The sequence below is a fragment of the Lampris incognitus genome, chromosome 14 (assembly GCF_029633865.1).
Source record: "Lampris incognitus isolate fLamInc1 chromosome 14, fLamInc1.hap2, whole genome shotgun sequence".
In the NCBI taxonomy this organism is placed as follows: domain Eukaryota; kingdom Metazoa; phylum Chordata; class Actinopteri; order Lampriformes; family Lampridae; genus Lampris; species Lampris incognitus.
This window is the reverse complement of record NC_079224.1, coordinates 35047382-35071568: the sequence shown is the minus strand read 5'-3', so window position 1 is coordinate 35071568 and position 24187 is coordinate 35047382. Positions and strand designations below refer to the sequence as shown.

General features: G+C 46.6%; 1 protein-coding gene across 1 annotated transcript in view; it reads left to right on the top strand.

Moving 5' to 3' along the window:
• The first annotated feature begins 5652 nt into the window (after positions 1-5652).
• Positions 5653-24187, top strand: part of carmil3 (capping protein regulator and myosin 1 linker 3) — a 130098-nt gene continuing 111563 nt past the window's right edge. The window contains exons 1-2 of the mRNA XM_056293867.1: positions 5653-5710; positions 7666-7760. Coding sequence (XP_056149842.1) covers positions 5653-5710; positions 7666-7760 — 153 coding nt within the window. The remainder of the gene's footprint in view (positions 5711-7665; positions 7761-24187) is intronic.

Genomic DNA, 24187 nt, shown 5'->3' with positions numbered 1-24187 from the left:
GCAGTGACCATTAAGAGTTCTGAGACCACGTAACTTTGAGTTTGAACTTTAAAAAGCTCGCCCAAGGTCAAAGGTCGTGCCAAATGAATGTTAATGTAGAACGTCCTTTATGTTTTAAGTGACTATCTGCATCAATGTTTGATATTTACTGTAATAGATGTCATTTTGACAAAACTTTAGACCCCACCCGTCTTCAAAACAGTCGGGGTGTCTGGGTGGTGTGGCAGTCTGTTCCGTTGCCTACCAACACGGGGATCGCCGGTTTGAATCCCCGTGTTACCTCCGGCTTCGTCGGGCATCCCTACAGATACAATTGGCCATGTCTAGGGGGGGGAAGCCGGATGTAGGTATGTGTCCTGGTCGCTGCACTAACGCCTCCTCCGGTCGGTTGGGGCGCCTGTTCGGGCGGGAACTGGAGGGAATAGCGTGATCCTCCCATGCGCTGCGTCCCCCTGGTGAAACTCTTCACTGTCAGGTGAAAAGAAGCGGCTGGCGACTCGTATCGGAGGAGGCATGTGGTAGTCTGCAGCCCTCCCCGGATCAGCAGAGGGGGTGGAGCAGCGACCGGGACAGCTCGGAAGAGTGGGGTAATTGGCCGGATACAATTGGAAGTAAAAAAACGAAGAAACTACTGCTACTTTCGGCTGCTCCCGTTAGGGGGCGCCACAGCAGATCATCTGTTTCCATCTCTTCCTGTCCCCTGCGTCTTCCTCTATCACACCAGCCACCTTCATGTCCTCCCTCACCACATCCATAAACCTCCTCTTTGGCTTCCCTCTTTTCCTCTTCCCTGGCAGCTCCATATTCAGCATCCTTCTCCCAATATACCCAGCATCTCTCCTCCACACATGTCCTTCTTCATCACTCCCAATGAAAATCTTAGCACCTTCAACTCTGCCACCTCCAGCTCCGCCTCCTGTCTTTTCATCAGTGCCACTGTCTCCAAACCATATAACATAGCGGGTCTCACAACCGTCTTGCAAAACTTCCCTTTAACTCTTGCTGGTACCCTTCTGACACAGATCCCTCCTGACACTCTTCTCCACCCTGCCTGCACTCTCTTCTTCACCTCTCTTCTGCACTCCCCGTTACTTTGAACAGTTGACCTCAAGTATTTAAACTCATATGCCTTCATCACCTCTACTCCTTGCATCCTCACCATTTCACTGTCCTCCCTCTCATTCATGCATAGGTATTCCGTCTTGCTCCTACTGGCTTTCATTCCTCTTCTCTCCGGTGCATACCTCCACCTCTCCAGGCTCTCCTCCACCTGCACCCTACTCTCACTACAGATCATAATGTCATCCGCAAACATTATCGTCCATGAAGACTCCTGCCTGATCTCTAATAATGATGAAAAAAGGGGGAACCCCCCAAAAAAAACCATACATTTTCCACTATAGAAATTGATAATCAAATCACAGAGACAGAAACATTATGCAGAAAATTAACATTTTGGCCCCCATTGGAAGTAAATTGGACACTTTTCGACCAAATAATGACCAAAAAAAACCAAAACTTTTTCACCTTCACCAAGAGCACAACTCAATTGTTGTTCAAAATTTAACAGGCCCTTTTCTAGGACAATATCCTGTACTATGATTTTGTTTACACTCAATAGTGTTTCTGTAAAGTCGTTACAAACACAGAAACAAACGGGACCACAAACAATGCCCCGCCTGGGGAAACGGGGGTGGGGGGGTTGATAAGAAGGCGTACTAATGAGTTTTCTCTGCTTCAAAAACCTGGCCTAGCGTTGTTCTTTGTAGGAGCCGTGTGTTGGCAAAACCCATTATCCATTAGACAAGCATATCCATGTACGAACATTATCCAGACAGCCAAGTAAATTGGGGCCCTATTGAAGATGTTCACTCCGTACTGATGAATAAGTAATGGATCATCCTTTTAAAGTGTATTTCGGAGCTGAGCCGTGCGCAAGTTTTTAACCCCTCAAAACCGGGCCCAAATAACATCCCATCTGTCTGTCAATCACAGCCTCAAAGCATCCACACACTAACTGGTTAGATTTGCCCGGGGCACTGGACTCTCTTTTATTCCCCTGCTCCTCCATGCCTGCACACGCGGCGTGTGAAAACAGCCCAGCATATTACTGAGACTGCACTGCCACCCATACAGAACATCTTTGAGATGTAGGACGAGAGCATCACCACGGACCCATCACACCCCAGCCACCACCTGTTTGACCCCCTGCCATCTGGTAGGAGATACCGGACCATATAGTCACGGACCAGCAGGCTAAAGAGCAGTTTCTATCCAAGAGCTGCAAAGCTAGTGGACCCCCCCCACACACACACACACTCACTCACTCACTGATTACTAAGTCTGACTATAGACATGGGTTGTGCAATAATGAGAATTTTTAATGGCCCTGTGCGATAATTTCCATGACAACGACATAATATTATTTTTTACTGTGTTAGTGTCTGCACTAAGCGTTTATGTTGTCTGTGAATGTTTTCGTTCATCCAGGTCATGACTAGAGGTCTAGTCAGAAAGGCACGAACTGAGGAAGCCTCTTGGATGAGAGGCGAAACGTCTTCACGGATATACACCAAGTCCAGTTGCACTTGATTCAACTCCTTTGGATAAGCTTTTATGTTGCACCAGAGAGACTGGCGAACAGGACTTTTTGTTGTAGCTACTGGGATGGTATAATGACAATAAATCGCACTGAATCGAATTGAGTTGAATACACTGAGAGCGCAATGTATCACAGAGATGCAGACTCAAGGTCCCTGACACACGCTTGCATGCAAATACACAGGAGCATTAACGCAGATGGATGGCAAACTGTACAGCTGTAGTACAGTATGTGGCTACGGGGACCCCTGAGGGCCGGTGTTTGAAGATGACTCCAAAACCACAAACGCCCTTGATAGTGCATGCTTTCATTTGCACATGCAGTGAACAGCAGCCTAAGCTGAGCAGAGGCTGTACTGCAGGACACAAACACAAACTGATTGATGCCTCAGGTTCGACACAGTCTCACTCCCAACGCGTCACACACGGACGCTTGGTCAGGACCCGTCTTCGTCACTTAGCAACGCTCTGGGTACCCCTTTAGCGTCAGTTTTCAGTTTGGTCTCGCCCCATATCCGTCAGGCTACATACGGCTCACAGGCACACAAAAAAAACCCACACACACATACAATTATCATTTTTTCATGAGCTAATTTTATCCTCTTTGATTATATCGACTATTTTTATAGAAGTATAGACTCTAAATCTATTTTTTTATCTGTGTGCATTCATTGCTAATGTGGTGTAAACTACTAATAAGACACGTTAGCCCCTGGCTAACGGGTCTGACCCCTTAGCCGAGCGGTTAGGGATGTCGCCTTGTGGTGCAGTACACCCCGTCGAATCCCGCACCGGGCAAGAAAATAACCGGTTACATTGGTGGCAGCGGTGGGATCCGGAAGTGTGCAGATCCTCAGAAGTCTCTTCGGAGCGTGGGAATAACAAAGCGCGAGGGCGCGCTTTCGGGGAGGGTGACGACTGTAAACTACTAATAAGACACGTTAGCCCCTAGCTAACGGGTCTGACCCTTTAGCGGAGCGGTTAGTGATGTCGCCTTATGGTGCAGTACACCCCGCATCGAATCCCGCACCGGGCAAGAAAATAACCGGTTACAGTGGTTAACATGCTAAGCTAACAGCTACAACCGTTCACTCGCCAGACTATCAAACGTTGGAGGTGCTAAGTAGGAAGTAGCAGCTCCGCGACCGCCTCTTGTGGTTCAGGCTTCTACCTCGGCTCACGAACTTTAGCTGTGGATCTGTTTTCACTACAAAAACTCCGACGGGCTGAACCACACCGACGACAGAGCAAGGGGGAAAAGTGTGCGACGAGAGAAAGCCATTCAGGTTGTGTATCTTTCCCCCCTGTGTACTCTTTATGTCTTCTCTTTGCTGGAGTTGTGTGACTATATATGCTGACGGGTCTAGCTTTGTAGAGTCCAAGTCAAATTTCTCCATGGGGACAATAAAGTATATATCTATCTATCTATTTCATCCATTTCTCTATTTATGTAGCTAGCTAGCTAGCTAACTATATCATCCATCTATATGTCTGTCTGTCTAATCTATCTATCTATCTATCTATCTGTCTGTATCTACACATAAAACCAATTAAGAAGACAATGTGAATCTTGGCGAGGACGTCTTGTAAGACACAAAGGAGGTAAATGTTTCTATGTGGATCCAGTTTTGGCTGCAGTTTCATAGAACGACAAGTATTACATTGGGTTGCGTGAAGAATTGGAAGAATTGACAATAAGTACGAGTCATAGGGCGTCCAGGTCCCGTGTTACCTCCGGCTTGGTCGGGCGTCCCTACAGACACAATTGGCCATGTCTGCGGGTGGGAAGCCGGATGTGGGTAAGAGTGGGATAATTGGCTTCGTACAATAGTAGTTGTTTTGGGTTTTTTTTTAATTGGCTTTGTACAATTGGGGAGAAAGAAATAAGTAGTAGTTTTTTCCCCTCTTCTCAATTGTACAAAGCCAATTATCCCACTCTTACCCACATCCGGTTTGCCCACCTGCAGACACGGCCAATTGTGTCTGTAGGGACGCCCGACCAAGCCGGAGGTAACGCAGGGATTTGAACCGGAGATCCCGTGTTGGTAAACAATGGAATAGACCGCTACGCTACCCGGACGCCCAAAAAGAAGTAGTAGTCATTCATATAGCCGCATGACTCATACGTCACTGTTACTCTACCAATTCGCTCGCCCCCCCCCCCAAAAAATCCCATCATGGCCTGGAGAGAGAGAGATTTTTGATTTTCAACAATACTTTAATAAAAATTACAAAGAAGTTACAACAAGCAGGATAAAGACCAACATGGTCAGTAACACAAGATTCACAGAATCTAAATCATCTCGGGACACTCCCCAAGATCAGCTCATCATCAACAATACAGCAAAGCACATTTTTACAGCACCACACACTGCAAAAAGTTTCCATATCTTCCATCATTTTGAGAGGGAGAGAGAGGGTTGGTATAGCAACACAATGACACATTACTCATCCTTCAGCTACTATTCCCTTCATTTTCTCAAGCCAGCACAGAGTGAGAACATTCTTGTAAACCCGCTAGTCTGACACAAGGCCATCGACTTTTCTAATTGCAAAACTTTTCCCCAACAACATGAAACGAAATCAACACCCTGTGTGATTCAGCCGCCCGTTCTGAAGCAGTGAGGACGATGTCTCGCGGCTCCTTAACATACACCAGTCTCATTAAACCCCTGATTAATCTGATCATGCGGCGGATGACAGAAAGCCACGCGGTGAGGAATATCCGTCTTCCCCGTTAACGATGGAATCGGCATCACTCGGTGGCGATGGAACTTGCAAGAGTGCACTTGCGCAACCCCCCCCCCTCTCTCTCTCTCTCCCTCCCTCCCTCTCTCTCTCTCTCCCTCTCTCTCTCACTCTCTCTCGCTCTCTATGTTTATGGGCGCTGTGCTCGGATCGCCAGTGCGCACGCATTAAGCTGCTGCACTCCAATGATCAGCAGGCGAAGACGAGAGTGACCGGAGAGAGAGAGAGAGGGAGGGAGGGAGAGAAAAACAGAGGGAATCACACTGAAAAGAGAATTAAAAGGGGTGACAGGAGGGTCGCACCATGGCCTCGAAGGAGACCACCGCGGCAGGTTTCACTAGCGTCAGCAGAGAAATCACAGGTAGGCGCTGAAACTGTTGGCAGTTTTTTTTCTTCCCTCTTGTCATCCAGCGACACCTGCGCACGCAGGAGCAAGTCGTTTGCAGAACGCGTTTGGGGAAACGCGTCGTCTTTCCAAGATGTTGCGTTGCATTTACAGCCTCATAGTTTCCCTCCTTTCCATCAAGTTGCACTTGTGTCGGCGGCGGTGCCATTCTTCTTTTCCTCATGCGCGCGTTTGATCGCGTAATGAGTCAGCAAGTAGACGCGTCTCCCCGTGGAAAGAGGATAGATAACTTTAATTTCAAACAGCTGCGAAAAGCTGCAGGAGACGGTGACGCTGAAATATCGATCAAGGGACGAGAGTGTTGCGCTTGAAAAAACCGCTTCAGCTTTTCGAAAGGAATGCATCGTGCACACGGAGGTGTTGTTTTTTTGGGGGGGGGGTATTTTTGTGCGTGTTATTTTAGTGCGTTACCGTGCAGGAGCACGGCAGCGTGTTGGTTTATGTGCATGTTTTGGGTTGCACCCCTGCGCGTTTTGGCTCTCATTTTGTCCTCCACAGAGAGGGGCCTACCTGTATGCATTGGCGTGCGTGTTCTGGGGGAGTTTTTGTGCATGCATTTTGTGTAATAAGTATATTGCCGGTGTAAAAAAAAAAGCAGGCTCGGGTCTGCACCCAGAGACTGACCTTTTCCGCTTAAAGAGATTGGCTTCAATATGCCGTTGGGTGTTTTCAAAGCGCAGCACACCACACCACTGCACTGCATACACACATACAGTACAGACACGTTGGAGGCTGGATTACGCCCGATCAAGTGTTAAGGGAGGGGGTGCCTCTCAATGCTAATTATCTTGACGTTGTGAACAAATCCCCGTGTTTTCCTAGGCTCCCAAATCGACCCGGTCATTCCCGTCTGTCTGGCCGAGTGATAAGACGTGGCATTAGGCCATCGCACCTGCCAGCCCTCGGTGTTAAGAGGACAAGACGTGAGGGGATTGGGGAGAGGGATGAGTGACGGGGTCCATCAAAGGGAGGAGGGGGGGTGTGGATGGAAGCGGATGGGTGATAGACGCATCCTTTTTCTTTTGCCCCCCCTCCCTCTCCCTCGTGGAGGCAGATGCCGAGGTCGACCCACTGGGGGGGGGGGGTGTTTAAAAGTTTTAAGTGATTGGATCTCGCCCGGCTTAGGCCCGAGAACTCTTGTTTGTCTTTTGGCTGATCCCTCCTTCGATCTGCCACCATGCCTACATCTAATCTCCCTCGCCAGCCCCACCTCCCCTGTTTTCTCCTTTCTCTCCATTCACTCAAAGTGTGGGAGCCAAGTTCAAGGCTGTTAGTGGATGTGAGAAGCGAGAGTTATGAGCAGCACAGTGAACTAAATAAAAGGGGGAAAAAACTGACACAAGACTTGTCGTGACACTTGGGGAAACTCTCTTGTCTCAAAACATGTCTCCATACCATGGGTTCATCGGTTTTTCTAGTGCAGGTGGCCCCAGTTCGTGTGTGTGTGTGTGTGTGTGTGTGTGTGTGTGTGTGTGTGTGTGTGTGTGTGTGTGTGTGTGTGTGTGTGTGTGTGTGTGTGTGTGTGTGTGTGTGTGTGTGTGTGTGTGTGTGTGTGTGTGTGCTGTAAGTCTTTCAGAGGTTGCATCATGTATGGCGATGACTTCCTACTGAAGAAACCCCAACTTGGAAAGGGCTCCAGTTTACTTCACTGAGCTTGATGGTGGCTCCTAAAGATGGCAGCCGGTGCCCCTGAGATGCACCGGGCCACGTCTTTCCTTGGGTCGAGCTAAAAATAGCACCGTTATGACGTCTTGTCATCTGGTGGCTGTGTTTGTTAGTGTATTTGTGCGTGTCTATCATTGCATGTTTTTTGGTTTGTTTTTAATTTTGGCTGTGTGTATCTGTGTGTTTTAGAGAGTGTGTTTGTATGTGTTGCAGTAGGTCATTATTTACTCTGTCTCTTTATCCAGAGAGCATCAGGAGGGTACTTGATAAGCAGGCCATCAAGTTCGTGCGAGCAGTCAAACAGGAGACCCGCAGCGGCAAATCGGACGACAGAATTCTGGTAAGGCTTGCCCCGACCCTCCTTCCTCCTCTTCTACTGGTGTCACTGGTGTCGGTGAGAGAGAGACAAAAGTGTTTCTAAATGGAGCGAGTGGCTCTTTTACACGCGGTGCTTGTATATCAGATGGATGATAAGTGAGCCCACTGAGACAATGTGGATCATCAGTGTAACTGGGCCGAAGCAGGTTTGAAAGGACAACTAGTTTTGGTTACTATAGGCTGATTTTTATGTACATGTCCTGATGTGTGCATATATAAATACACACACACACACACACACACACACACACGTGCACGCACACAGACATGCATGTGCATGCATGCACACTGAAGTAAAGGATTAAGACAAATGCTGCCTAAGAGGAGCAAAGTGGACACCGTGCCATGGCCTACTGAGTCCATACTCAACCTTTATTAGATGTGGCATGATGGCCTTAATGCCGCAGGCAAGGGCTTTGACTGTGTGTGTGTGTGTGTGTGTGTGTTTGTGTGTGTGTGTGTGTGTGTGTGTGTGTGTGTGTGTGTGTGTGTGTGTGTGTGTGTGTTTGTGGGAAGAGGTGCCCAAGCAGCTTGTAGGAGCCAATGCCACTGCTGTTACTTAGACATTGTCACTTAGTCGTCCACATCACTGACTTATCAAATACACACACATACACCCATACACACACACTCGGATCCATCTTTTGCGCTGGTGATCTCATTTCCATCTGTTTCAATCGAAACGCTTCTTCGTTGTGTCTCCTTATGTGTATTGCCCCTCTCCTCTTGTTCTTTCATTTGCTCATTGTCTTCATCTCCACCCTCCTCTTCCTCCTCCTCCTCCCTCCACCCCTTTCTCCCCCTGTCTCCATCATTACTACTCTCCTCGTCACTATTTTTGCCTCCCTTTTGTTTCCTTTCTCCCTCCCCGCCTTATCTGTCCATCTCGATTATTGTCATCCCCATCATCACCCCCCCATCCCCCCACCGCCTGTCTCTCTCTTCTTCCCTCTCCTCTCATATCGCCTTGCCCTTCCCTCCATCTTTACTTGAACCCGTAAAACGGGGGTATCGAGCCGCGCTTTCCATCACATGCAGTTGAATTAGGCCTCTCTCGTACGAGATATTATTTTGTCTTTTTACAATCCAGAATGGTCTTTGGCTGGCGCTGCTGTGCAGAATTACTTGAAGGATGAGACGGATATGAGCCTTCGTGTCCCTCATTGACAAACTCTGCTAAGAGGCAATCTTTTCTCTCTAATGGAGGAATTCATTTGGATGGATGAGAGGTGAATAAAGGTGGGGAAGTATGTAAATGGGGAGACGGATAGGCTCTGAACGCTGTCTGGGTATTATACCCACTTATCACGCACACACACATACACACTCGTGGCGGCGGTGTTGAGGAAAGATGGGGACTGTTGGATTTTTTTCACCTTATTTTGAGATTACATTGGCTACCGAGTATTCGTTTTTTGTTTTTTTGTTTTGTTTTTTTGATAGAGCTATAAACTAGTCTTTGTTCTGCCATTTCTTTCTCTTGTTCACCCCGCGGTCCTCTCTCCGCCCCCACTCCCTCTGGATGGTGCTGGTATCCAGCTGTCTGTGTGTGTTGACTGTACCAGCCGTCATGCGGTGACACACACACACACACACACACACACACACACCGCCTAGACAACGCCCCCATCTCAGACAGACACAGGGAGTACTCAGATTGACATCCAAACAACACCCTGGGCCATATAGTTGAGAGCATCAACATGCATGTTTCTATCATCACACACACACACACACACACACACACACACACACACGTGCACACAACTGTCCACATCAGTTAGATAACGCTATAGTTAAGTGGAACACACACACTGCACACGCATTTGACATACACGGGGCATGCACACACATATATATACACACACACACACACACACACACACACACACACACACAGGGCATCCATTATTAGATCACCCTACTTGAAGATTAGAGGCAACTCCGAGACAAAGCATCTTCAAAGGGAGAAAGTGGGGGACGGCAGCGTGAGGGGGAGGAGAGGGTGGGTGGAGTTGGTAGGGGAGGGCACAACACAACACCAGAGGGGAGAGCGAGCGCGCTAGCTGAGACCAAACAAAAGAGCGAGAGAGAGAGAGAGAGAGAGAGAGAGAAGGGGGGGGGGTTGACCAAGTGGAGGAGCTCTTGATGTGTTTTGATGCCCCAATTGCCGCTTCCACTCTTCCATCACTTATTTATCCTGATCTGTCACTCCATTTCATCCTCCGTTGGTTCCGTGGTTCCCTCTCTCCCGTCTATTAATGGGCCCATTACTGGCTGAGAGTGCCGCTGGTTGACAGTCCTTAAAGACGCCCGGGAAGATTGGACGCTTAGTTGCACGTACGCGCCTCGATCCCACAGAGGTCCCCGTCAGGCTGTATATGATTAGCACCGAGGTTCGAGGTTCGAGGTTTGAGGTTGCATTGCTGTGTCAGACTTTGGCTTGCGGTCGTGAGCTCAGTGAGTCACTTGGTTCAGGGATATGTTTACATAGTTGTGGGTTTCAAAGAATTGTGTGTTTTGAAAGGATTGTGATATAAAAGGGGACTGACTATGACAAGTGCCAATTGTTGAAAACGCATTGAGAGTTGACATAGATGGCTGAGTCACTTCCACACGCCACTTTCACCGGCACGCCATATTCACCAGCACGGGTACTGTGGTGTCTGCATCGACTTGAATACAGAGGTGGAAAGAGTAATGGCAAGTCCTCCTTTTGTAGAAGTACTGCTACTTTAGTGATAATATACGTCGAGTACAAGTAAATGTATTGATTTAAGAAAGTTAGTCAAGTGCGTCCGGGTAGCGTAGCGGTCTATTCCATTGCCTACCAGCACGAGGATCGGCGGTTCGAATCTCCGTGTTACCTCTGGCTTGGTCGGGTGTCCCTGCAGACGCAATTGGCCGTGTCTGCAGGTGGGGAGCCGGATGTGGGTATGTGTCCTGGTCGCTACACTAGCACCTCCTCTGGTTGGTCGGGGCACCACCGGGGAGGGGGAACTGGGGGGGAATAGCGTGATCCTCCCACGCGCTACGTCCCCCTGGTGAAACTCCTCACTGTTGGGTGAAAAGAAGCGGCTGGCGACTCCACATACCGGAGGAGGCATGTGGTAGTCTGCAGCCCTCCCCGGATCGGCAGAGGGGGTGGCTCAGCGACCGGGATGGCTCGGAGGAGTGGAGTAATTGGCTGGGTACAACTGGGGAGAAAAGGGGGGGGGGTCCAAAAAAAAAGTAAGAGTACACTGAGTTCCTTAATGAAAAACTACTTGAGTAATTACTTTGCGAGTTACTTTTGTTCTTTTTCGAGTCTATAAACAAACATGGCTGTAGCTTTAAAAATATGAAATACTCTGTAGGGGATAGAGCCCGTATCACTGGAGACAACCTGGACAAACACACAGTATGAACAAACCACATTTATTTTAGCAATGTGAATCTCTAAAAACACCCAGCATCACAATTTCACAACAGCAATACCCACAATCACAGCAGCGTTGGTTTGTGGTGACGGGTATCTCTGTTAAATGGTACTAAAACCTTGTCCGTGGTTGGTATTGGAGCTGTGGTGCGAGTTTTTGGGCAAAGTAAAAGAATGAAACTAGTTGGAATTTGTTTAAGGACTACATGTTTAAAAAAAAATCTTCTTCATGTTGGTGAACCATCAAGATCTACCTGATCTGGATGCTTTTGTTGCCTCCTTTAATGCAGGTTTTACACCTGGAACAACGGGTGAATGTAGTCAATGCCAATAGCACTGGTGGTACCTGAGGACCTGATTGAGAACCGGTGATTAAGGACTTCATGAAATGCAATAAATGCAAGATTAAGTAGATCTTCATGGTTCACCAGAAAAAGGTTGAGGACCTGATTGAGAACCACAGTCCTACATGTTTACACCATCTGATTGTCATTTATGTGAAGGTGAACCATTCAGCTGTGGATTTACATCATTGATTTCTTCTTTTTTTTTTTATTTTCCATTTTCCTTCTGTGGGGCTAGACACTTATGAGCACCTTCAGTTTTTGTTTGATTGCTCGTGGACTCAGATGAACAGTTGGCATGTTTTTCCACTTGTATGCAGGTTTTTGTTTTGTTTTTGTTTTTTAAGAGCGTTTTAGCTCAATGAGCTTTTAATTTTGCCCTCGTGTGGTTTTATTTCTGCACAAATAAACTGAATTCAAGCCTTACAGCTCGGTGGGATTTCAGACTTGGATTTGCCAATGCGCCTCAACCCGCTCAGCTGCCTCATGACCCTCGGCTAATTCAGATGCTCCGTATTCGAGCCCAGCCATCACGATACTGAAGTTATAAAGGGTCAGTGCCCAGATTTTCACATGGTGTCAGAGGAGTGGAAGGGAGATGGGTCTGCTGGTCGACTGGGGACAACTCCAACTCCTCCCCATATCCACTGCCAAACCTCACCCTCATCCTAACCTTAGCCACTCACCCTAACCAAATGCCCAGAGCGTCGTCAGTTGCCTGACAGCGAAACAGCCAAAGTGGGAGGAGGTGGAGGTGGTAGGAGATGGAGGTGTCCTCAGTCCACCAGCAGACTGTGTTGCTGGAAGATGCTATCCAGCATTTAACTCGAATCCTATTAAACTGCATTTCAAAACAGCTGGCTGTTATAAATGTATGACGGGTGTGAATGAAGTCATAAGGAGAGTTACAATGGGTCACCGAGTTTTAAAGCAAATCACACATTAAAGGAGGGTTAGATTGGGTTTTTCACACAAGATGGTTTGACCTTCTCAAGTGTAGATAGATTGATGCATGGATATGAACCTGGTCAGTGAGTCCCGATTTCTGAGACGTGACCACTTGTCGCTGCAAGTCGACAGCTTGTCAGAGAAAAATGAACAGCGCACAAAACTCTTTTTTCATAACCTGCAGTTTTTGTCATTGCGCATATCAGTTGTGAAATCATTTTACTCACCAACTTCACTTGTGAGATTTTGGACATGGGACCGCCACTGGACTCGGCATTACAACTGGGTCTTATGGGACAACTGAAGAGCGTCGGACATATTTCAACAAGTCCAATTTAAGCCAGCTATATAAACCGCATAATTGGAAGTGGAAACAAAAGGTTACTATCTGAAGTGTCCAGTATCAGGAATCAGGAACATTTATGTCGTTTCATTTCATGTACTTGCATACATGAAATGAAACGAAATATCGTTTCCCCTAGCCCACAGCAGTGCAACACAGACAAAAATATATATCCAAAACCTACAGGAACACATACATCCAAACTACAAAAAAAAAAAAAATCCACTGTCCAAGAGAGCGAACGCCAGCCAAGATGCCTGCCGGAACTGCCGGTCTGCATGGGCTAGCTTAGCCTGCCCCGCTTCCACATCCTGTCAGACCGCCTTCGGTGTTTCCTCCTCGAGCCCAGCTCCGGGCAGGGGCTGTGGTCCCTGGGCCCACCGGACGCTGCAAGCCAGGCTCCCCAGCCGATCCACGCCAGCTCTCCCAGCCAGACACCCTCGACACACCTCCCCGCACTCTACATGGTGACACCAAAAACGCAGTCAATGCTAGGGGAGGCCACCACCAGACCGCCCTCGGTGTTATCAGAACTGCCTGTCTGCATGGGCTAGCAGTTAGCTTAGCCTGCCCCGCTTCCGCATCCTGTCAGACCGCCCTTGGTGTTTCCTCTTCGGGTATAGCTCTAAGCAGGGCCACCAATATGATCAACGGTGGATGACATTGCTGATCTACTTCCTGGTTCAACCTGCTGGGAGTAGCAGCCGACACTGACCATAGGTAGTAGTAACCATCCGTAAACTAGCTAGCCAGCTCAATAAAGAAGTCATAGATAATGGACAGCCATGGACACAGTCTAACTGAGACACTAGGGGGTTTATTCTTTAAAGGACATGTTCAACACTGCTGTTCACTTGTCCCATGAGACACCGTTGTAAAGCTGAGTCCAGCGGTGGCCCTCTGTCCAAAATCTACACAATGAAGCCGGTGTGCAAAATGATACAACGGATATGCATGATGGGAAAAACTACTAAAGTCAGCATGCAGGGGGAAAAAAAACCCCATCCACAACTGAATGAAACGGCTGTCATATATTGCATTATGCTCTTTCCCCTCGTGGACTTCCCTTTCCCCCAACAAAACAGCGAGGGGAAAGAGCATCAGTAATACATGACAGGTGTTTCATTCAGTTGTGGATGGTGTAAATCCTTTTTTTTTCGTTGGTAAAAATGTTTTTGCTGGTCTGCCTCATTCGCTTGCTGTTCATTTTTCTCTCGACAAGCTGCCGACTCGCTGCAACCGACCAGGTTAATGTCCATGCATGTGTCTGTATGTTTATATAGATGGATGGATAGATATGTGTGTGTGTGAATAATTCATACTATCATTTTTCCACATGCTGACTTTGCATAACTTAACATGAATTTTATTAACTTGTCTCAGTAGCAGGAAGTGGAGAGGCTGACAGCGAGTGTGGAAACATACCAAGTTTAGTTCACTTCTAAACGATGTGTTTGTTAATGACCGTTAAAAGCACGAGACATAAATTAGATTTGTAATGAAATTTCTGCGTTGTAAACGGGCAACAGACAGGCTGTACTTCAGCTGACACCGTTAAACGGAGAACACATTGAACCTTGAATGAGGAGAAATTCAGGAGAGAGTCGTGCAGCAGCCTGATTATAGTATTATAGTCTGCTTATGGGGGGAGCCATTTTTCCCCCCAGTGCTCAACTCTATCGCTTAGGAAAATCAATGCATAATTCTACGTAATATGGTCGGTTAATGGTGAACATTATCACTTCATTATGCTCCGTTTTGCCCACATTTCTGAAGTCGGTTTCATTTGCTACCAAACATCTCTGATTTACCATCTGATTAAAACGAGACTAAGAGCGCCGTGATGCACTTATGATTATCATGTAAAGGGCTCTAATGCAAACCGTAGCAAGATGTTTTTGAATGCTCTCTCTCTCTCTCTCTCTCTCTCTCTCTCTCTCTCTCTCTCTCTCTCTCTCTCTCTCTCTCTCTCTCTCTCCCCCTCCACACATCTTCCTCCTTTGAGGCAGGGGGAGAGAAAACCCAACGACAGCAATTTATGTAAAGTAACCATCTTCCTTTTCTATCTATCATTTGCTCTTCTGCTTTCATTTCTCTAAGCCCCCCTCTGCCTTCTCCCTCCTCTTTCCATCTCCCTCTCTCACCCAGAGGTTTTTTCCTCCTCATCCTGCTTGCTTTTCTTCTCTGCTATTGCTCACTTTATTCCCCTTCCTCTCCTTTCATTTTTCTGTCTATCTCCTTATACCTCGCTCCTTTTTCACTATCCCTTCCCCATTTGCGCTTACCTCCATGTTAATCTTCCAGTCTCATCTCTCGCTCTCTCTCCCTCTCTCCCTCCCTCTCTCTCTCTCTCTCTCTCTCTCTCTCTCTCTCTCTCTCTCTCTCTCTCTCTCTCTCAGTTAGAGGTGCTGGGCCGTCTTTTGTGGGAGAATCTGGAACAAGACGTGATTTTGAGCTTTGCATTTCTTTACTCTCATTTGGCCTCTTCTCTTTTATGTTCTCTCTCTCTCTCTCTCTCTCTCTCTCCCTCCCTCCTTTCTCAAAAGTCTACTTAGGAAAAAGGACCTGGGGCAGCTGTGCTTTCAAACTCTCGCGTTCTCTCTTTCTATCAAACCCACTCACAGACAGACAACTAGTGCACTTTGCCATTGCTCAAGTGAACTCAGAAGCATAAGAACAGAACCCTGCGAGTGTGTGTGCGTGTGTGTGTGTGTGGGGGGGGTATAACAGACACACACACAGAATTAGAATTGTATTTGCTTGAGAGGGATAGAGAAAAGTGTATCTAAATCATGTGGTGGACTGATACAAATGTATCTATGTCTATCAGAATGTCTCCGATTTTGACCTGTGTGTGTGTGTGTGCGTGTGCGCGCGTGTGTGTGTGTGCATGTGTGCATGTTGTAGAATGCCCTTGTTGCTGAGCCAGAGATGCCATGGGTGGCCAGGTCTGGCGCTGATCTTTGGCTTGTTACCTTAGAGGCAGCACTGCAATACTCTCTCTCTCTCTCTCTCTCTCTCTCTCTCTCTCTCTCTCTCTCTCTCTCTCTCTCTCTCTCTCTCTCTCTCTCTCTCTCTCTCTCTCTCTCTCACACACACACACAAGCAGACATGCACACGACCTAGAGACACCCTTTGATTTGCACCATCTCGTTTGAAGTGCGACACCCAGAGCTTGACGGCTTATGGTTAATATAAGCCGCTCCTCTCTCTGAGACACGCGCTCACGAGCACAGGGAGATGTACACTTACACTGGTCTTTATCGACACGCACACATGCACGCACACTCTCTCTCGAGCCCTGCCCTCACAGTCTGGCTTGGGCTGGCTCTTTGAACTAGTTCCTCTAACGTCGTGCCATCATGGCAGGAGCACCTCTGTACCTCCTCCTTTTCATCCCCCCAGCCTCCATTTCTCAAAACTCCTCTTAAATCTGTCTGCTGCGCTCCATCTTTCTCGACTTCATCCTCGTTCTTTTTGTTTATTTATTTATTTTGAGCCCGACATCCGCCACATCCAGCATGGCCGGGTCATAAAGTCGGCTATCTCATCTCGGCAAATCGTATTTGGTTTCGTTCCCCTTTGTGCTGGGTGGAAGTCATCTTTCACCGGAGGAAATTACTCCTGCTCCAACAGGAGGACTCCGATTGATCTCTGGAGCGGATCTGAGACTCAAGGGATTGTTTTGAGATGTGCACGGTGACGGTGCAAGAAAAAGACCAGCAGGGATGAATTGCAGTCGGTCAGAGTTTGAAACTGACACGAACTGATTGGCTGTTGGAGGGTTTTTTTGGGGCGGGGCTGCAGCTATGCCTGCATGGGGTTTGGTTGAAATCAGGCTATTTAGAATAACTTCATCTATAATTTGGCACAGTTAAAGACCAACTAGGATATTTGCCATGCTTAAGTTAATGCCACTGGAAAATCTTTTTTTTTTTGGGGGGGGGGGGGGGTTTAAAGGAAAAGCGACTGCATTAAAGGTACCATTCGAAGATAGACTATGATAAAGGTGATGATATGAATTAATAATTCAGGCAAACGGCTGAAAATAAAGAGCTCATACAACTAAGATATCCATCTCTGAAAGCCAGTCTTTTAGCAGAATTGATGATTTCATGAACGCCATCATGTGAACTACGTGAACCTATCGGAGAAATCCCCCGGATGTCTTGTGTAAATGCTGTGATGTCACATCAGCTGAGCACATGGCCAGTAAGACTGGGAGCACTGGGACGGCAGCTCAGTACATCAGGCGTTGTTTTTTTTAAGGACACTGTTAGTCTGACTCATACTGACTGCCTTCCCAGTCACTTTCTACCATCTTGTCTGTGGAAGTTGATTTGGGCTTTACGTGTTTTGTCTCTTCTGTATTGAAGAGTGACACCGGTGGAATTTCGCAGCCATAGGCTGTGTATAGAGGCAAGATTGAGATGGCTTGGACATGTGTGGAGGTAAGGAGATATGCTGGGTATGTTGGGAGAAGGATGGGGAATATGGAGCTGCCAGGGATGAGGAAAAGAGGAAGGCCAAAAAGGAGGTTTATGGATGTGGTGAGGGAGGATATGCAGGTGGCTGGTGTGACAGAGGAAGGTGCAGAAGACGGGAAGAAATGGAAACGGTTCAGCCGCTGCGGCGACCCCTAACGGGAGCAGCCGAAAGTAGTAGTAGTAGTAGATTGATTGTGTGTGTGTGTGTGTGTGTGTGTGTGTGTGTGTGTGTGTGTGTGTGTGTGTGTGTGTGTGTGTGTATATATATATATTTTATTTTTTTATATGTTGTTGTTTTTTTGGCCATAGAGTGAACTCAGCCGCCGCGACGTCACCCATTGCTTTGTGAACTACCGTTATGAAGCCTCGAGTCCGGGCGTCCCTACAGACAATTGGCCGTGTCTGTGGGTGGGAAGCCGGTTATGGGTATTTGTCCTGGTCGCTGCACTATGGCCTCCTCTGGTCGGTCGGGGCTCCCCCTGGGGATGAAGCAGCGACCGGGACGGCTCAAAAAGAGCGGGGTGATTGGCCAGATACAATTGGGAGGTGGGGTATAGATATATGAAGCCTTGAGTTTGGCATTTTCCCGTCAGCTTGGTTTTTTTTAAAACCAGACGTGACCATATTTGGACGGGAGGGTGGAGCTGGTGAGGAGCAAGGGGTAGATCTGACTGAGAAACCGAGGAGACGACGCAGGCCCACCTATACCGGCAACCTGACGGCACCTGTCTCCCCTGTGTGAAGTCGCATTCCGTATTTATCACACGCTAACACAGCAAGACCAACACGAAATGGCTGCTTCACATGAACAATATAACTGTAACTAAGAGATTTGCCGGAAAAGAATATTTTACATGGATGATTATCAACCAACAAGTTTCACGAGTCTCACTTTGGCATTTCCTGGCTGACTGCGGCTCATGCCAAATTACTCGCACGCTAAGACAACAAAACCCATTTGAAATGGCCACTTCACATGAACAATATTTGTGCAACTAAGAGATTGGCTGAAATTTTTATATGGCTAGATCAACCGCCCGGACAACACCAAAAACAAGTTGACGGCTATTTAAATGTAAACAGTCCTGGATACGCACTGCGTACGCACAAAACAGATCCTAAAAGAGGCACATGCCACTTCCCACGCAAAATGTGTTATCTATAAAAACAAATTTGATGGGAGAATGTGCTCACCTTTACATAAACGCAGAGGGTGAGGTGGTGAATTGAAGCCGGATTGTATAACGATGCCTCTCACACATTTCGGTCCGATTTTTTTTTTTGCGCACGCCATTTTAGGCTTTTGTGCGCACGTAAATTTTTCGTAAGGATCCTACGCACTGTTTCATAAATGAGACCCGTGGGGTCTGGAAGGGACCTGGCCCACCTGTTACTCGAACCAGACACGCCCCTAATTATGCATAACTTTAACCCTCAATATAAGGTAAACAGATAACTGAATGGGGGGGAATTTTCATATGTTATCACAGTGGGAGAAATTGGCTATAGTATCCAAAACCGTTTTTTGAACCAGGCTATATTTATGTTTGTTTCTAACACGGGAGTCTGCGGAGCCAGGCTTCTTTTTGTAACTGCCCTCTCACCCTGCTGGCCATTAGACAGAATGCAGGTATATGACACTTCCGCATTGGCTTCACTTTTCAGACCAGGGGGTTGCTGCTTGTTGTCAGCTTTAAGTCTCAAGTGGTGACACGCATAGCTCTTCAAGCAGACTGCATGGCGCCTCCTAGTGGCATTACAACAGACATGCAGAAACAAGCACCAATTTATCACTCATGATCAAACAGGACTGAAACTTTTCTTAACGACTCTCAATATCACCAACTGTCAACTTGTGCTTATTTCTATGCCTTTTTAAGTTAGAGGAATCCAAGATTTCCTATTTCTGTTCAAAAAACAACTCAATTATCAGGCATCTTTCCGAGATGTATGAAACATACCTGGTCTTTCTTTATCTTTGCTGATGCATCCAAGAAAGCAAAAGAAAAAAAAACAAAAAACCACAAAACAAAACTGGAGTATTGATTTTATTTAATGCCGTCTTGGTGGTTTGTAAATGATATATCAAGAGAGAAGAAACCCCCTGCACTTGGGAGATCTTGTTCAGTTTCAGAGGCTCGCATCAGTACCCGTCAGAGGACTTGCATTATTGATGCCCCTGTTTACATGACAATTTGATCTGTCAGATCACGAGGCCTTTGATGGGAGATGATTTCTCTTATTCTATCTTTCTTCCCCTTCTCTCCGTGAACCTCAAAGTCCCATTGTGCTTCCCCTGCTCCTGTCTTTTTTATGTACGTTTTCAAACTTGTCAAGGACAAACAATTTGTTCCACTACAAAGTTTGTCTCTCCAAATGCCCTTGTACAAAATGGCAGTGATGCTGAACAGTATATTTTGTGTGCATGTATGCATGTGCAGTAGTCACACTGCAAAGGATGCAGTGTAAGGCGAATTAAGTCCATCAGTCACGTTACTGCCTGGTAGGAAATGAAAACTCAAAAGGTTCACTTTTTTCATGACTAATCTTGAAGAAAGATAGTCTAGTCTGTCTAATAAATAACATAATGTAGTTTTTCTCATAAATGGGTCAACCACAGTATTAAACAGACCTATTTCCCCTCTAAAATCAACTTTATCGTTGCTAGAGCGATAGATTCTTTTCAAATGGAGCAAAACAAGTTGAAATCTCCATGTATCTGGTGAAGTTATGTAACTTCTGCTTATCTTTTGAACTGGTTATCTTTCACAGTTTTCATACTGAACACCCCACAGTTCCATTTGAAACGGATGCTATCCTGAATGGGCTGAAAGCGTCCATGTCACATATTCATGTGCGGTCACAGATTTTGGTGCAACACCGACAAGAAAACAGATCAATAATGTCATCTGGCATGGCAATATTGAACAACATATGAATCCATATCAAACATTAATTAATTAAAACTAATCAAAAATTAAATATTTGGCTTGGTATTTTAGCACCCATTGCTTTCTCTTTTGCATTCAACACACAACTTCCTTCTTTTCCTTCTGTAGCAGAATTGATGCATTTCCTGTGGGTGTGTCATTACGTTTGAATGCTTTTTGCTGATGAAAAACATCATGTAGAGGAACAATTACAGAATGCTAATACATTGAAGAGCTGTTGCTCCAAAAATGTGAGTGGGGAAAAATAATCAAAAAGGCATATTTCAACAGGATAAAAATCACCGATAATCATTTCAATGTTGCAGTTGCAACCCCCCCCCATGTTAATTTTTCCTCTATCACTCAACCCTCAATATTGGAACCTAGAGGCTAAATCTTTGTGAGACAATTTAGCCAATATTTTGGGGCTTCTGGTGTAGCTGCTGGCTTCCGTTTTCTATGACGAATTCCTCCTCCCTGCACCTGTAATTGTTTTACAGTCGGATAAGCAACTTGAGATGTGAGAATGGAGTTGAGAGATGAGGTCTACAACCGGATTATTTCACAAGTAGCCGACACAAGTTGAACATTTCTCCACACAATATACAAACATGAATACTTTTTGTTGGTGTTTTGGGTCCAGACGGCATTTTGGCCAGTGTGTTCGGTCACTTTGCTCCCCACACGGACTGTTACCAACATGCAATCAAAGTATGTTCCTATAGAAATCACCACCTACTCAAACATGATTGGTCAATACTACTCGGACTGAAACGGAAACCAGAATGCTTCCGATATCAAAATCTTGTCTTGTGCCTACAGATTATATATATATATAAAAATCTCCCTTTCACTCTTATTTGTGTCGTGTGTGTCTTCTTCAAATTTGGGTCCTCGACCAGAGGCCAGGAAGTTTGAGGGTTCCGTGCAGTATCTTCGCTGTTCCTAGAACCACACTGTTCTGAACAGAGACCTCAGATGTTTTTCCTCCAATTTGCTGGAGCCACTCTCCCACAACAGGGGGTCACAGCCTCTAGTGCTCCTATTACCACTGGGACTGCTGTGGAGTTCAACTTCCACAACCGACCTAGTTCTTCCTTCAGCCCTTGGTATTCCTTTAGCTTCTCGTGCTCTTTCTTCCTGATGTTGCCGTCGCTCAGGGTTACTACACCGATCACTACTGCTGTCTTCTGTCCCTTGTCAACCCCCACAATTTCTGGTTGGTTAGGCAGCACCTGCTTGCCAGTCTGGAACTTAAAGTTCCACAGGATCTTAGCTATGCTATTCTCAACCACCTTTGATGGTGTCTCCCATTTGGACTTGGGGACTTCCAGTCTGTATTCAGTATAGCTGTTCCTGTACACTATCCCAGCCACTTGGTTATGCCTTTCAGTGTACGCTTCCCCAGCTATCATTTTACTCCCTGCTACTAAGTGCTGGACTGTCTCAGGGGTGTCTTTGCACAGCCTGCATCTCGAGTTTTGTCTGGTGTGGTAGACCACTGCCTCAACCAATCTGGTGCTGAGTACCTGTTCTTGTGCTGCTATGATCAGAGCCTCAGTGCTGTTCTTCAGCCCAGCCTTTTCTAGCCACTGGTGAGATTTCTCTATCAACCACATCTTCTATCTGTCAATGGTACATCCCATGGAGGGGCTTGGTCTTCCATGATACCTCCTCTTCTTCTTCCTACACACTCTCTGACTTCTGCTGCCTGAGATCCTCACTCAGCAGTTTGTCCCTGGGGGGGTGTCCTCTTTCTGATGTACTTGTGGATGTTCCTTGATTCATCCTGGATAGTGGCTCTGACACTCACTAACCCTCGGCCCCCCATCTTTTCACCTATCGTACAGTCTCATGCTGCTGGACTTCGGGTGGAACCCTCTGTGCATTGCGAGGAGTTTTCATCCCCTGATATTTATGGCCTTTATCTCCTCCTTTGGCCAGCTTTATTATTCCAGCTGGGTATCTGATGACTGGTAGGGCATGTGTTGATGGTTTGAATCTTATTCTTCCCATTGAGCTGGCATCTCAGGACTTGCCTCACTCTCTGGAAGTATTTGGCTGTAGCTGACCTCCTTGCTTCCCTCCTCGTGATTTTCATTTGCCTGTGGAATACCCAGGTACTTGTAACTGTCCTGTGCATCTGTTATCCTGCCATTTGGTAATTCAACCCTTTCAGTGATCACCACCTTTCCTCTTTTTGCCACCATTCGACCACACTTGTCCAGTCCAATGAAACCCCGATATCATCGCTGTAGATCCCGGTGAGGTGGATCAGCGAGTCAATGTCACACTCATTCCTGGCATACAGCTTGATATCGTTCATGTATAGTTGGTGGCTGGTGGTAACTCCACTTGTAAACCTGTATCCATATCCACTCTTTGTAATGCTCTGACTGAGAGGGTTCAGGCCTATGCAGAACAGCAGTGGGGATAGTGCATCACCTTGGCATATGCCGCATTTGATGGCTACCTGTGTGATTGTCTTTGAGTTTTGAGTTGGCCTCGAGCGTTTTTCCACTGCCGCATTGAGTTCTTGATGAAGGCTATTAGTGTCCTGTTGGCTTTGTATAATACCAAGCACTGCAGTAACCATGTGTGGGGCATTGAGTCATAGGCTTTCTTGTAGTCAATCTAGGCTGTGCTCAGGTTGGTCTGTTTGGTCTTAGAGTTTTGGGTGACTGATACATCTTAATAGAGATTATTCAACAGTAAATTGCAGACAGTTTTCTGTGTTTTTGAGGGGGGGGTGCCAATAACATCTACTCAATCTTCTTCTCCATCGCTCTCCTTTGTCCATCTCTCAGTGGGAGCCTGATTGTGGACATTGCTTTAGATTCAGACAGCAAGGCCCAACTTTGGCTGAAGGTGATGTGGTTCGGCCCAGAGGAATCTGAAGACTTTATTAGTAGAACAATCTGGCTTCTCTGTCCTTCTGTCACTTCATCTGTCTCTTCTTCTCTCTTGCTCTCTCTTTCTTTTTGTCCCTCTATCCACTGCTCAGCAGGGTGCCATTAGCCATTCAGCGAAAGGAGGCCTTGAGGAATTGAATGCGACAGAGCAGAAAAAAGAATAGAAAACAGTGAGGGGAAAGAAAAAAAGACAGTTGGGAGAGAGGAGGAGAGGAGGTGGCAGAGGGAGGGAAGGGAGGTGTTAAGGTGGGGGCAGCCAGACAGGGCACGGTTGCATGCGGAGAGGTGACAATGAGATGGAAGGATTAAGGAAGAAGATGGAAAAAAATGAAGAGATTTCCATGGAGATGGAGAAAGAAATCGGTGGCATGGCAGGAGGCGAAGGGAGGGAAATGGGGACGAAAGGGGAATGCTGAAAAAGAGAAAAGTGAAGCATAGAAGTAAACAGAGAGAGAGAGGCAGAGGGGGAGAGATGCAAAGTGCGTTGATGGGGCATGCTAATTATGGATTTTTGAATTATGAATGAGATTAATTACTTGGGTAGACATTAATATATTCAGTTCTCTCTCTCTTGCTCTCTTTCTCTCTCTCTCGCTCTCTCTCTCTCTCTCTCTCTCTCTCTCTCCCTCCCCCGGCCACGTTTAGATGGTAATCCTTTGGCAAAATCATACTCGTTCTCTGTTTTTCCTTCCTTTCTTCAGCATATTCCTCCTCTACTTGCTCCTTATCTTTCCATTAATTCCTCTCTTGACACAATGAGAAATCTGTTGAGTAAGTGCTATTAAGAGATGAACCATGATTCCAGCAACACAGCTTAGCACGATGAATTCTACAGTCATATAACTGACTTACACTCATCATTATACAGATTTTTTTTCATCTCTTGCTTACACACACACATGCATGCACATGCACAGGGCTGTCATTAGCTGACTAATGTCTTGAATACTTAGCATGAGTTACAAGGCATTTGAATGAACAGTGATGATTTTCTCTCTTTATGGGGT